Source organism: Amblyomma americanum, chromosome 4, assembly GCF_052857255.1.
Source record: "Amblyomma americanum isolate KBUSLIRL-KWMA chromosome 4, ASM5285725v1, whole genome shotgun sequence".
NCBI classification, from domain to species: Eukaryota; Metazoa; Arthropoda; class Arachnida; order Ixodida; family Ixodidae; genus Amblyomma; species Amblyomma americanum.
The window spans coordinates 34121859-34133891 of NC_135500.1; the positions used below are offsets into that span (position 1 = coordinate 34121859).

At 44.2% G+C, this 12033-nt stretch overlaps 1 protein-coding gene across 2 annotated transcripts in view; it reads right to left on the reverse strand.

Moving 5' to 3' along the window:
* Positions 1–2087: 2087 nt before the first annotated feature.
* The window catches only part of LOC144127859 (inactive peptidyl-prolyl cis-trans isomerase FKBP6-like), a 67087-nt gene continuing 57141 nt past the window's right edge, over positions 2088–12033 (reverse strand). For both annotated transcript variants that reach the window (XM_077660826.1, XM_077660825.1), the window contains exon 7: positions 2088–2570. In XM_077660826.1, the coding sequence (XP_077516952.1) occupies positions 2297–2570 (274 nt within the window). In that variant the 3' untranslated portion in view covers positions 2088–2296. The remainder of the gene's footprint in view (positions 2571–12033) is intronic.

Genomic DNA, 12033 nt, shown 5'->3' on the forward strand with positions numbered 1-12033 from the left:
TTTTGCTTCTTGAAAGTACTCTACATGCTAATATCACTCCAAATTTGGTGGTCTACTGAGTGTTTCACCAAAGACGTAATTTTTGAAGATTTTTTTGTTAAGAGTGCATCAAAATAGAGCTAACATGTGTTATTTAACCAGCAGGCTAGTAATCTAATATATAAGATTTAACTTTTTACCAATTAAAGTAATACGCCTTATTTATTGAAAGGTTCATTATATCTGACCGTAATATCTGCCTCAGGTTTTCGACTTTTCAAAAAGCAATTCTCATTGCGGCTACAGCACAAGTTTAGGGTGCCCAAAAGGGCGAAGCCGCATGAGCCAGGAGGGCTTGCACCCACGCCTATGAGTGGATACCCAGCTCTCTCCTCCAGCAGTTCCTGCTGCAGGCACTAAAGTATATATACACTTTATTATCTGTTACCGTTTTTCATGTTAAGCCGGTGTCAAAGCAGGTTTCTTTAAGAGCTGTTCCTTATAAAATAACGAATCCCAGCTAGGACGCATCCCGCCCAGAAAGATTACAGCAGAAGCCTTAACACAGCTGCAATGCATGCCTGCAGGCTTTCGACTGGTAACAAGTGAAAAATGTAGATTTTATTCTGACATATCTGAGCTGAGACCATACACAACCCTGTGGTTTCCATAGGTGTTAACGTATTGTTGGTCCAAGACAGAAGTATTGAGCTTCTATTAAGTCGCTAACGAACTATTTGCAATGATGCTTCAGGTGCACCTGTTCTGATTATATTTTCACTTATTTCCAGCTGGAACAATGAAGCTGCTTTGCAAGAGAAGGTGTGCCATCACATATTAGCAAACAACTATGATTCTTTGTTTGAAACTATGGCCAATAGGTTTCTGGTTGAGACTGGGTGATTTTGGTTGATTGTTGATTTTCTGCTGCACGTAGAAGTGTATTATTTAGCTCAGGTGTTCATGACAACACAATGCATGACTGAGCGAGGTGATATGCTCACCTCGGAAGGTGTTTTAGAGCCCTTTTAAAGGTGCACTGAGGAGGATTCTAAGACCGTCTTTCTACCTCAGGAACTCGATCTACACGCTCCAAGCATTCTTAGAAACTTTGAATTACTGCCCTGTGTGGCCGATGTCCCTATCAAATCAAACGTCCCGGCTTCCGCCTTTCTTTTTTAACTCTCCTCCGAAAGTAGCAGTCAATCAACACGTGGAGTGCCTTTAAGTCAGTCACATGACGGATTGCCGCTGTGCCATCAGCAGAACAATACAGAAAGCAAAGAGTCCAAGCGCATTTTTATTTCCGTGGACCTAATTTACGGCTATGTTGCCGAAGACACTAATCATGAAAACTTCGAAGCAAAAAAAATAGCCAGAGCCTTTGGTGGTATATGTTTGCTTTACAGCACTTTTATCTAAGGGAAACAAGTTGGTCTTGTTGATATAATAAATGCAATAACTTAACAAAACGTATCTTTATTTATTAACACAATTAGCAGTACATTTACTGCTTGTCCAATCACCAAGCTCCAGCCAAGTGATGTCATGTCCACTGCTAAAAACCGCCACTGTATGGCGACACCATAAGCGCCATGAATTTTGTTTTTGAGAGCGAATTAAAATATTAAAAACCGGAGTACACATGGTTCGACCGATGCTAACAGCATCGCTATAACTCATTCTATGCAATTAACAGGCAAAACAATGGGCTGATCTGTTTCGGGGCACCTTTAAGGCATTCCTATAACTTCTATTTTTGATGGAAATGTCATATTAAACAGAAACAATACAACCTGCATCCACGTGGTCAAAAGGTATGAAATACCTATAGGTATTAACCACTACCCCTATCCTTTCCGAGTTTCACTCCCCCCATTCTTTCCCGCTAGTCCCTGCTTAGGTGCTTCAGGTTTCGATAACAGATGGTGCGGCTAGCAACTTCTTTTCCTTCCATTGTAATATTAATAAGTAGCCACTAACAACATACCACTGACCAGATATTTGTGGTCTCTTAATGTAAAACCTCTTTTTATAGATGGTAATGTCTTAATGGCAACACCCAAAGCTTCTAAAACACCGATCCAAACAGGTGATGTGTAAAACCCTTGACGAAAGAAAGCTTTTATTTCTCGCATCTTCAAGCTTACATACAAAGAAAAACATGACAACACAACATTATTTTGTGAAAAAAGCAAGTAGATGTGCAAGTCACCTGCACAAGATGAAAAAAAAGTAAAAACAAAACCCAATTGCCAGTGAGTGCCTTGACTATCAGGCTGACTGTAAGCAGGGGTTGAAAGCCTGCAGATGAACTTCAATTTTTTCTATCAACAAAGACGTTAACACCTTCATCCGGTATGTCTTCAAACTTCAACCCCAACCTCCTTGAAACAGCACGAATATAATCCAAGTGTGACTCAGTGAATCCAGCTGTGAATGTCAATGAAGTTCCAGATGGCGACTGCTTCAGCTTTTCCAGACGCTCATTGATTGTGCTTTTCGAGTACTGAGTTATTCCAGACGTCTCAAGGGCAACAATTCGTTTTGCCTCATCCTCTGGTGACTTTTTGTCAGTAGCAAGCATTCTCCTGGCAAAAAAAGAAGCAACAGCAGGTTAAGTTTTTGTGAAAGTCAGGGAGTCCAGCAACATTTATAAACTATAAAATGTAACAATGGTTACATTCTTGAAACTGATGTCCCCTGATGCCCCGATTTTTTTTTTTTTCTACGCATCTAGCTTGCATAATGTGACAGAGCAGTGTAAATGACAGAATGACGTTCGAGGTAGTTATCAAACCAAGATGGCTTACCAAACAGACAAAGAGCTGCAGCTTGGGATACAACACAAGTGGGACCATCCGTTTCTTTCAATCGCAATGCATGGTGGCAAGCGACAGAACAGAGATGCTCCCCTAAATGTGGTGCTTTCGAATAGACGTAAGTCGCTTATTTATTTATGCACCCTAAGGGCCCTTTCGGGCTTTACAATGAGGGCAGTTAATTCAACAATGTTGATTACACAAAGCATGTATCAGTTCCACTGCATTTCAATGACAAATAGTGTAGTTATCTCTGCAGGCAATTTTTCCCCATGATCTAATCAACGATGCACGAGTGGTTCTGACCCTCTCAGCTTTGGCATTTAAAATTCCGCATACAAATTTTCGTTTTGCCTTCAGTTTCGCAAGAGTCGCGTGAATTTTCTTGCGGCTGATGATAAAGTCCCATTACCACAGTGAAGTTGCGCAGGCTGACTCCAAAACTTATTGTTTGAGTCACCCATTTTTTGCTGACTCAGAGCTTAAAATACGGAAATTATAGATTATGATACTGCAGCTGCACATGCACACTCATACAGCAGCTTCGCTCACCCTGTTATGCCCCTTAGGGCCAATTTCTGCATGCAGTCATCGTAGTGGCCAAAAATTATTTGAGCACTGGAGCTGAACTACTGACCGCCATTCGCTTTCTTCGCCAAAGTGTTCATGCCCAGTCGACTGTGTTATGGTATGTGATGGCTGCCCAAACATCTTTTTTTTCAAGACCAAGTATACCATGCATGTACTTTTGCCGTACATTTGCAACTGGCCCTAAAAAAACAAATTTTCTGAATTTTGAACATTCCCCTACCCCCCTCCTATCTGTAGCACAGTCGAAGGTGTGCAGCAAACTACTGAGAGCACGGGTGTCTCACAAGTGCGCAAGCTAACCACAAAAAATGAAAACCCAATGGCTAATAGCTTCCTCTGCAATGCCACAGAAAGATTTCCCGGCACATTAAGTCATATGTCCTAGCCTCTCAGCCTTGGCTACAATACACTGCAGCTGTGATGCATCCATCCACTCGGGGACTACACTTAAAAAAGCATCACTGGACCAGGAGCACAGCAATATTCATTTTGTTTTCACTCTTTCAGTGACCCTTTGGTACAGATATAATGCAAAAGAATGAAAAAAAATTCAAGGAGGCACTTAAGACCTTAACTTAGGAGCGGTAATGCGAAAGCATTTGTACTTGCATTATGGCACCATCCGCAGGGCTAGCGTCATATATTGTGAGGGGGGTTTTAGTGGGTGCCACATGATGGCGCTACATGCCAGGCATTTGAGGAGCGATTGAGAAAAATGGGGGAAAAGCAGTGGGCTAGGAAAGTTTTCAGGTACCTGTACATCATGAATGTTGACTAGAAATGGAGAAAGTGAACTAGAAAATTAAAAAACAAATATCTGGACAGCAGTAGGGGGGCAAATCAGCAATTATCGGTTAAGAAAAAGGTTAAAGAAACAGAGAGCTCTGTGGAAAAGAGGGATGCTGACGAAATCGGCACTGGGAACATACAGGATCTTTAGGCAGGAAACTGCCAAAAAAAATATCTATGATAATTGTAAGGGAAGCTCTTTGTTGTTTGAGGCCAGGACGGGAGTTTTGCGGACTAAGACGTATAGAGTCAGGTACCAGGAGATACACACTTTGTGCGTTGCGTGCGGAGAGGAGGAAACGGCTGTACACTTGATACTTTTCTGTAAAGGGCTTCACCCTACAGTGGAACGCAGTGGGACTGATTTACCCAAGGCATTGAGGTTTAAGGACAGTGAAGGGAAAGTAGATTTTAGGAGCTAAGAAGTAACCAAGTGAAGGTTGTATGATTGGTGGCTAAAAGCAAGACAGGAGTAAAATTTCACAAGACATGGCTAGGTGGCTTGAGCCACCGCCCAATTTAAAGGGTTCAGCCTTATCCATCCATCCGTCCGTCCATCCAAGAATTTACCAGAAACGTACCATTGTACTCGGTTAATTGCAACATCTGTAATTTATATCATCTTAATTACTCAGGTATGCATCTAAGACAACTCTGCATTCACTGCACTGCAGTTAACGAAGTAGAAAAGTACGTTTCCAGTAAATTTACTTCTTGCTTGGCGTGTCGTAGCGCCATCATGAGGCACCCACTGAAAACCCCCTCACAATGTACGGCACTGGCCCAGCAGATGGTGCATGAAGCCCCATGCACAAACAGTACAGTTGAGCCCACATATAACGGCTCCACTTAAGACGAACTTTCACTTATAACGAACGAGACCTGCGCAACTGTCAAAATATACATTATTTTAATGGCACAAAATCACACGTATAACAAACGGCATTAAGCCCTGCTGATCGGTTACAGCAAACGGACGGCGTAAACCCAGCACTGCGATGCGAGATAACCTGCCTCCGACCACTTTGTGCGCCCAGCGCATGGCGTTTTCCTGATCCTCATCGCAGGCGAACTGCCTGCCTAGTTTCATGCTGCTCTCATGTGAGCTACCCTTTCCCCTGCAATGCGCCTTCCAAGGCCGCCCTCCCGCCCCTTTTCGCAACTCCGCTTCCCTCCTCTCTCGCAAATCTGTGCATGGCCTCCGCGATTAACAGCTGCGCCACCTCGGCCAATCTTGGAGGCCACGCTCCGTGAAGTAAGCCTTCCGTGGGAGCCAAGAGATGGTTGCACTGATGCTCACGAACACCTCTCATTGGTCTCTCCGCTGGCGCTAGCTTGACTGCCGCTTGTGCACGTTGCAAGTCTGCCCTGTCGCGTGCTTTTGTCACTCTTGTTGCAGTGCGGACGTTTCGTTGGCTTCGTTCAAATCTCTGGCCCTGGTTGCAATTAGGGATGGCGGACGGGAACACCGTGCCCATTTCCATTGTATTAAGCGGCAAAAATGATGAAAGCGGCTTGAGCGGAGGTGGCGGCCACTTGCGTGCAGAACTGCTTCCGCAAGGCCGGCTTCGTCGACACATTGTCTGATGCCCAGCCTGATGCTTCGGAAGATGACCAGCCCGGCAGCGATTTGTGGCAGCACGTCGTTGACCCCGCCATGGGGGTCACGACATTGGTTGGATTGATTTTATTTCTGTCGATGATGACACCGACACCGCGGAACCATGCACGGATGAGGGCATCATTTCTGAAGTGCAGGACGAGAGTGACGTAGAGGAATCAGATGGGGATGAAACTTCGGAGCCAGTACCCATAAACGCGCCTGTAGCAGTGGGCTACATAAAGAGCCTCAGACAACTTGTCTATGCCAAGGGCCTCGGCGAAGAGCACGCTCCTGCTGCACGTCCATCATAGACTTTCTCACAAAGAAAAAATTTTGTTTTGACAAACAACTGTCTTTAATGCTTTGGTCCACTTACTACAAACTTTGGGATATAACGAACGGGCGCCGTCTGACGCTCATGTTCATTATAAGCGGGCTCGACTGTATTAAAAGAACAGCACCAGCAGAAGCAGTAGCAGAAGCAACAGGCGACCAGTCATAATGCAGGCACAAATGCTTTCGTATTACCGCACGTAAATTGTCTTAAGTGCCTCCTTGAATTTTCAGAGAACTGCAGAGTGCACTAGGTCATTCCAAAAAAGCAACTATTCCGCATAAAGGCTACCTGTATAAGTTATACTCACCATGGCACCGAGAGCTGGCAATTAGCTAGACTATCATTTTCAGACTGCATTGTGGTTCGACACTAGATGGCAGAACGTGCTCCATTCTGTTGCCTTTTTTTTGTTTGCTATGGTGACAGTGTCACAAAATTGCGGTCCGCTTGCCACAAGCGAGTACTTAGAAACAGAACAGCTGCCTCATTTAACATGGTGCAAATGTCTTTCAGAAACTGAGTGACAATGCTTCAAGCAAAAACTCTGGCACTGGTGATTAAACACATTGCCCATGAGTCGTACTACATCAAATTTTTTTATCCTTCGGTCAAACTGATGTATTTCCCATTTCTCATGCTCTGGGAATCGTAAATATACCACATGAAGTTGATAGCGTCATAGTGTGGTTTGAACACATCTTTCTATTAAGAGAGTGTTCATACAATCACATTGTATAGAAAAACCCAAACGGAATCATTTACTTCAGAGGTTGCACTGCGATTGATTGACCCTAGTCTTTTCGTGCATTTCCATGTGTCTGCATATTTTTGCATGTGTGTCAGCCAAAAAGGGACGGAATCCATGACACACAGGACTCCTCAGCACCTTTTGAAAACTGTTGGGGATCCCAAAGGTTTTTCGATTAAGAACCCATGGTTTACTTTTCTGCACAATTTTAAGGCTCCTAAAATAACATTCCAAAATAATTTCAAGACAACAGGCACAAGACTACACAAGAAAAAAAACTTCCACAAGCTGGAAGAAAAAAGTTAACATTCCAATAGTTTAATATAGTTCTAATAACAAACAATAGTGAACACGTTAAAAAGCTCTTCTCCCATCTAACTAAAGGTGGTATGCCGAAACAGTTATGCTGGCAAGTTCTTTCGTCATGCAATGGCTTCATGAATTTTGTAGGCTTTATAAAAGTGGGCGTCACAAAAAATTTGAGAAATCGTCCCTTATCAAATTACACAACTTTGCTTTTGCAGTCTATTAGGCCACTGCTTCCATATTTTACAGGTTGATTGACCATTGTACGATTTCTGATTAAAAATGAACAAAATAGTTTTTATAGTCCCACAAAAATATTTAAAAAAAATAAGCAAACTTTAGATTTGAGAAACAATTTCCGATGTACGACCTAAACCTGCTGATGCTTTCATATACAAGGCGAAGTTCCACCTTTGAATTCTGTGTCCTTAACATTGTGACCCTCCCTGTAAAGTCTGTGGCGCCTCCTCTTGTAACAAGTGAAAATGGACGGCATTACGTTTTATGATGAGACAAATAAGTAGTCTTTATTTTTGCATGATCTCATTAAATGGCTGTGAATAATGCAATTTACTATTTGGAATGTGTCAGTAGGTTAACGCAGAAATGGCGCACCAAATTTTCAGTGTCATAGACTAAGAAAAAGTGCTGCGGTGGATATTCAGAGTGGCGTGTCCACAAACACGGACATGGCACCTTAATGGCAGAAACATCAAAGTGCTGTTTCCTGGCTTCTATGCACCGTTTTTTTTTTTCTGGGGGGGTGGGGGTGGGGGGGGGGGGGGCGTGTAGCACACAAAATTGGCTTTCTGCTTACAGGTATTGAAAACTGTGCTTCTAAAAGGAGACATTTGGACGACTGCAGTGCTGAAGCGTTGCTCATGAAAATATTTGATAGAGAAGCACCTCTAAAGAAGCGCGGCTGACCAAGCAATGAAGGCCCACAGGAAGTCGCAAAGAAGCCTCACACTGCTGAGCTGCTGCCGACAAGAACAGTGCGCTATGATCAGTGCTTGAAGTCAAGGCGATCTAACAATACTGACAAGAGATTCGAGAGCCTCCGTGCTAGAATGTAGGGACTGCAGGAATACAAAGCATCCAACCAATTTTTATTCTTGTCAGTGGTGGTCAGAACATTCCTTATCTATCATTTTGTTCCTTATCTATCATTTTGAAAATTACGCTGTGGTTTTTAGCAAGAATCATTACCATGCTTTCTAAAACCCGAGACAAAGAAAAAAGTGTCTGCAACTCATGGAAGTCTACGTAATACATACTCAGACCATCATGGGTCGCATTATTTTGGCGACTGGTTAACCTTGAACGCGAAAATTGGAGGGTACACTAAGCTCTGCCTTAAGGATATTGCACGGTAGTGTTAATGCCCATATATACAGAATTGGTCATTCTGAACTTAACATTCATATGTTCCTGGGAGTCCTCATACCAGTCCTTCAGCAATAGTGCAGCAATTAAGGGATGCGCCTGCCACCGGTGGGTCTTGTGCGACCCAAGTTGCCCTTCCTGAGCAACCTCTCGCGATCAACCATTAACTGTCCCCTGCCAGAATGTCTAGTTTGCTCACAATCCGGTGCGTAGGTTGGGATGACCCCACAAGGTAATGTGACGTACGTTGCCCACCGAAGTTGCTGCCTGGGCCACCCTATTTATCGCTCACAAGGCAGACAATGCCAATGAGAGATTTTCTGCGTAACAGTGCGTTTAACAATACTGCGTTAATACAAGGCTGGCAGCACTTCACAAGGGGTAGATGAAAAAAAGAAAAACCTGTGCCCTCACACCACGAGTCAGTCCAGAGCTAGCCGCTCAGCTCCAAGGCTACACAACAACATTGAGCACACTGGTGGAGGAAGGGGATAGTTTGTTTCAGGTCTGTGACATAAACTGAGCTAACAAAGATCTTTAAAAATGATTTCTCCCCTTGTAAAAAAATGCATAAACCAGGTCTCAAGCCACTTTCTCTCCCTCACCACCTGTGCTCAAATCACTAGAGATCCCATTCAATGGAGCCAGACTTCCAGCACTGGCTATGATGGAAGCAACCATTGGTCGCAACTTCTGAACATACCTAAATATACCTGAACATAGGCTAAAGTTTTTTTATCAGCTTTATCACAATATGTTCAATCTGGATTCCAGCTTGTACTTGCGGCCACCCGGAAGACTGTCATCGTGTACTAACCATCTTTTTGCAGTTATGCTGTACATGCCGAGAGTTGATTGTGTATAAGTTTTCGTTTCTACCTAAAACATGTATAGAATGGAATAACCTTGACCGACGCGTATTCGACAAAACACGTTCACTTGAAACCTTTGTAAAACAGCTAGAACTGCGTTGTATTGACTGATTATCTCATTCCCACCTTGTAACAGCCCGCAAGGGCTAACAATATTTGTAAATAAATAAATAAATAAAATACCAAATGCAAAACGATGCAGACATGAAGGCTCCACATCCAAGAACTCTACCTGTCGTCACAGAACGACTGTTTTTATCTGCTTTGTAAGTCATGAGCTAAAGCATATATTCTCACAGCAAAACATTTATTTGTGTAATAAGCAGTTAAGGCAAGAAAATGTTGCAGTGTTCATGTAGCAGCTTTGAGGCGCTATATCCACATATGTGGACGCGAATAAAATGTGCATCAAATTCTCGCATTATTGTTTACACGTCACTTCTCGGTCTACTGATCGTGACTTATGCAAAAAAGATTTTTCCTTTCAGAATTAATTATCGCATGAAGGGGCTAAAGATGAGATCCGGTGCCTGAGACAATTTTTCCGAAGGCTCGTGGGCTCAGTCTGCGCTTGCGACCCGCAGCCATTGGTGCGAGGCAGCTTGCGGCTTTTAGACTTGCTTTGCTGACGAATGCGTAATGACAATCAGATGTGCGTCAACGGTCACAGGTAACAACTTCAGAAATTTTATGCTATGCAGTGGCTAGTTCCAAATCACTTTTGCTGCAGCTTCAGTGGGGAGCACCTTAGGCCTAGAGACACCAAGCAAGTTCGGCACAACAATCCACCATCACCAGGTGGGTAGCACATCGTTACAAGTGCGCCACTGCCGTGGGTACACTAGTCTTGCTTTGACATGAGGCGAGCATTGTGCTAACGTCTTGTTTCCCACCCCGCTTCTGGGGTACCTAGTAGAGGCACTGCGGTTCTATGCACAGTTCGAACAGAAAGTCACATCGTCGGTATGTTTGCACCATGTGTCTCGAAACGCCTTCGAAGAATTGGAACAAACAAATAAACAGTCAAACCTGGATGCAACGAAATATAAAAAAGTTCTCATTTTTTCGTTACCTCCAGGTTTTCGTTACATGCAGTTTCGGGTTGTGAGTGGTAAGGATCATGCATAAACGAAATAAAAATGTGACAGATATCAATTCAAGTGAACTCGCCATTTAAAGAAGTTATTTAGTACAGAAAAACTCGTAATTTTCACTTGCTGCTTTTGCCCGATCGCGGCCACTACTCGGCCCTCCATGGAAACTAAGGCATCCGGGGCTGCTTCATCGTCCTGCGAGGCGACGAAACAGTGCAGAACGTCCACCGCATCCATCAGTTCCCTCGCGGTAGGCACCGCACAAAACTTATCAGGCTCTGACGAACTGTCACCTTCAAGGCTACCTTTAACGGTTTCCCCAAGTGCCGCATCAGTCATCTCTTCCGCAGACACGGCGCCGTTGTCTACGAACAAAAATTCGCACAGTTTGACACCGTCAGGAAAACCACCGTTCATGCGTAGTTCATCCCACGCTTCTGCGACCTCGGGTAGGCTTGAAGGTTTGTCTTCACTGACTAGCTTGAATGACCTTATTTACCTGAGCCTTGGCGAAGCAATTGGCGATAACTTATGATCCGACCTTTTGCCATGACGCAGCAAGCATTTCGATTCCTTGGTAGATGCCACTTTCGTCGGCCGTTCAAGGCGGATGTCCAGGAGCATCTTTTGAATCAATCGACGGCGGTAACAGCATTTAAAGCTGTTAATAACCCCTTTGTCTAAGGGTTGTATCAGAGATGTGCAGTTACGTGGCAAATACTGCAGCTCGACGTTCGGAAGCTGTAGGCCTTCCACATGGTGCGCGGTGCAATTGTCAAGCAGCAAACAAATGCTGCGGCCTTGTCGCTTAACATCTAGGTTGAGCTCCTTCAGCCAGTCAGAAAAAATTGCCTGCAACATCCAAGCTTTGGAGTTTACCACATATTTGACTGCCATCCGCCTTGTGCCTTTAAAACATTTGGGCTGGGCATTGCGGCCAATAACCAATGGGATTCGCTTGTCGCTGCATCAGTGTTGGCGCAAAGCAAAACTGTCACGCGGAGTTTGCTTTCTACCACCGTGGCCGTCTTCTCCCTTTAGTGACAACGTAACATTTGGCAAAAGAGGGCCGTCTCATCAGCATTATGAATGTCGGCAGCTTCATAGCGGCTGAAAATGCCGGGAAGCTTCTCAGCCACCCACGAGGGAGCAGCATCGCTGTCTGCGGAGGCAGACTCGTCAGATATCACTTTTCCGACGACACCGTGCCGGCTTTTAGATCCTTGCAGCCAGCCGTTACTCGCTTTGAAGTCTTCGTGGTCCAGGATGCAAGCAAAATCTATGGCTTTCTGCTGCAATATTGCACCACTTATGGGCACGTTTTGTGCTCGTTTGTCCAAATACCATGCAAACACGGCGTTGTCCACATCAGCATAAGTCGACGTCTTCAGTCTTTTCTTCTTGGCACTTGTGCCCGTCTCCATCGCACTGCGGATGCTTTGTTCTGCAGCAAGAATGGTTGACAGAAGCTGGCTGGTATATTGAAGCGGGCAGCGACATCCTTCT